Source organism: Sinocyclocheilus anshuiensis, unplaced genomic scaffold (genome assembly GCF_001515605.1).
Source record: "Sinocyclocheilus anshuiensis isolate Anshui unplaced genomic scaffold, SAMN03320099.WGS_v1.1 scaffold2430, whole genome shotgun sequence".
In the NCBI taxonomy this organism is placed as follows: domain Eukaryota; kingdom Metazoa; phylum Chordata; class Actinopteri; order Cypriniformes; family Cyprinidae; genus Sinocyclocheilus; species Sinocyclocheilus anshuiensis.
Genome location: NW_015556097.1, coordinates 188028 through 190875, shown reverse-complemented (window position 1 = coordinate 190875; position 2848 = coordinate 188028). Strand labels below are relative to the sequence as shown.

At 38.3% G+C, this 2848-nt stretch overlaps 1 protein-coding gene across 1 annotated transcript in view; it reads left to right on the top strand.

Annotated features, from left to right (window-relative positions):
- LOC107676209 (peregrin-like) overlaps positions 1-2848 on the top strand; it is a 23968-nt gene that overhangs the window by 17387 nt on the left and 3733 nt on the right. The window contains exons 9-10 of the mRNA XM_016470714.1: positions 292-425; positions 505-620. Coding sequence (XP_016326200.1) covers positions 292-425; positions 505-620 — 250 coding nt within the window. The remainder of the gene's footprint in view (positions 1-291; positions 426-504; positions 621-2848) is intronic.

Below are 2848 nucleotides of genomic sequence, written 5' to 3'. Positions count from 1 at the left end.
ACACACACACTCGCACACACACACACACACACACACACACACACACACACACACACAAAAGACTGCTGCTAAACGCTGGTGAAGGATTCACTGTGTTGTTTGACTTTAAGTCAGCAGCACAGTCCTTAGGAATGTGTAATGTGAACCGTTTTACTACCACACAGAGTCTACAGTACAGTGATGAACTAGCACCTGCTGATCTGAAGAGAGCGGGTTGATGTGTGAATCAGTGTCAGTCCTGCACGAGGGGGATGCCAGTGTCATGTAGTGCTGTTGTTTTTCTCTCGGCAGCACCACGCCTTCTAAACAGGGCCGTGGAAAAGCCTCGTTCTCACGCTCGGCCTTTCAGGAGGACAGCAGCGAGGAAACATCTGGCACAGAGAACGACTCCTACTCCATGGGAGGATCCCGAGGAGTGTCTCACTGTGAGTGCAGCAGACGCACGCATCAGACCGGCCCGCATGCGTTCTGTCTGTGGCCTGACCCGTGTGTGTGTGTTTGCAGTGGTTCGGGGCCGGGGCCGCTCTGGATGCTGGATGGGTTCAGATGACTACAGCTCTCTGGACGCTCTGGATCTGGTGTGGGCCAAGTGCAGAGGATACCCATCATACCCCGCTCTGGTGAGTGTCACACTGCATGCTCGTGTCCATGAAAGCTGCACCTAAAGCGGGCTGTAAGGCAAGCGCTGCAATGTCTGGGTCATGTTTCGTCCCAAAAAGAAGTGTAAAGCAGCAGACATTTTGAAAAATAAAAGAAATAAAAGTAGTTTGAGAGCGTTGGACTCAGAAACACATTTTGAGTTTCAATCACTATATGAAATGGAAAGCCTCTGTTTGTGCTCCAGACCAAGGTTATTTTTGTAAACGAAAACTAAGATGAAAACGATTGATCAAAAAAACATTTTTGTAAACTGAAATAAAAACATCAAAATAAATGAAAAACTAATACAAAACGAAACTAACAACAGTTATTGAAAAATTAACAGAAAATAAGAATTATCAAAAATAAATAATCGTTTTTGTAATCTTTACGTTATCTCACCCCGTGGCGGAAAAATAGCTGTGTGTCGGTTTAGGGAAATACCTGTAACTGGCGCATCACGCATGTGAGGTTATCTGACGGAGAGACGCAGAGCAGAGTCCTGCATGGGTCCTGTTTGGTTAACCCTTAACAGAACACCTGACCCGTCATCTGACAGCAGCACTGATTTAATTCTGTACCCGACCCGTGTGACATGGAGACCGCGACCTGAACCGCGCCCGCATTAAATCTAGGCTGCTGCATCAGGTAGACAAAGTTGTTTATTTTCTCATGTAACACAAGCAATCAAACCAAAATAGGCATTCTAAGTTGTGCTTTGAAGAAAAGCACCGCAACAGGAAAAAAAGAGAAGAAAGCGCATCCTTACTGTAAACAATAAAATGTTTTGCCTACATCTTGTGAACAATCTGCCAGACTGTTTTGAACAAATGTGCGTAAACTACACGCTTATAATTCTTCATAAATGAAAAGAACAAATTTAAATATTAATTTACTGTTAAATGCCATTGTCTCTCCTTAAACTCTGCAGTGTATATGTGGCCGTTGGTCCTTTAGAGAAGCTTTTTAAAAAAAAAAAAAAAACGTATGATATAGGCTACAGAAAGCAGCGAGCGCTCCCTGAGCTGCAACACTGCAAATCGAATGTTGAGGCTCCGCCATTATTATTGAATTTCATTAGTCCCAGTTATGATTTATGCGCGTTTGTTCGCAGGAAAGTGAGCAAGACACAACAGTTACAGTATCATGATTATTGTTAAATACGATAAAAGACATCCAGTATGAAGAAATTACATTTATTTTCAAATTAAATATCACAAAGCACCATTATCATTGTCTAGTGCTTTTAAATATGATCATGTAAGCGCAACTTGAGCAGATTTATGAAGTAAAAAGGCATGACTGCTTCATGGTGTATGTTTGTATACTTTTACCATCTAATCAGTCTCAGCATGCTTTAATTTTGTGCTGCTAGACATTTAAATTAAGTCTGCGCTGTGGAAGTGATCTGTGAATTTAATTTCTAAAACTAAACTATATCAAAATTAAATAGAAATGTGTTCACACAATAAAAACTAAACTGAAACTAACAAAATTATTAATTAAACTAATAAAAACGAAACTAAATTGTATTGCAAATTTGAAAATAATATTAAAATAAATCTAATTTAAAAATGCAAAGCTATAATAAGTTTAATAACCTTGTTCCAGACTGTTGACAAGATAATCCTGGTGCTTTCGTAAAATTGTCTGACGTTTTTTGACCAAATTAGGGGATGCATTAATGTGTACATTAAACTATTAGGACAGGTTAATTAAAATACCATGCTTGTGTGATACAGTGCATATATTTAAATAGATTTTATCTATATGTGCTTGATGGGTTTTTTTCATGGCCAACTGAAAATCTATGCATGTGGCTTTCCTGAGGTACAAGTAATGTCATCTTATGTTGTTCCCATCTTGTTTTATTGGTGTCTTTCTAGACATCTCATCTGATGTTCATCCTCTTTTATTATTTTTTTTTTTTCTGTAATTTTGTAGTAAAGAGGAGTTGATCAGAGGAGAGAGACAAAGTTTATCAAAAAAAGAAAACCACAAACAGTCAAAAAAAAAAAAAATCACAAATGGTCAAAACCAAAAGTAAACCACAAATAGTAAAAAATATTATTATATTATTTTTTTTTCTAAATCATTTTGATAGAGCACTATAAATGTTTGGTTACACCTTACTTGAAGGGGTGTGCATAAGACTGACATGACACCTTCATAATCATGACATGACACCTTCATAATCATGACATGACAC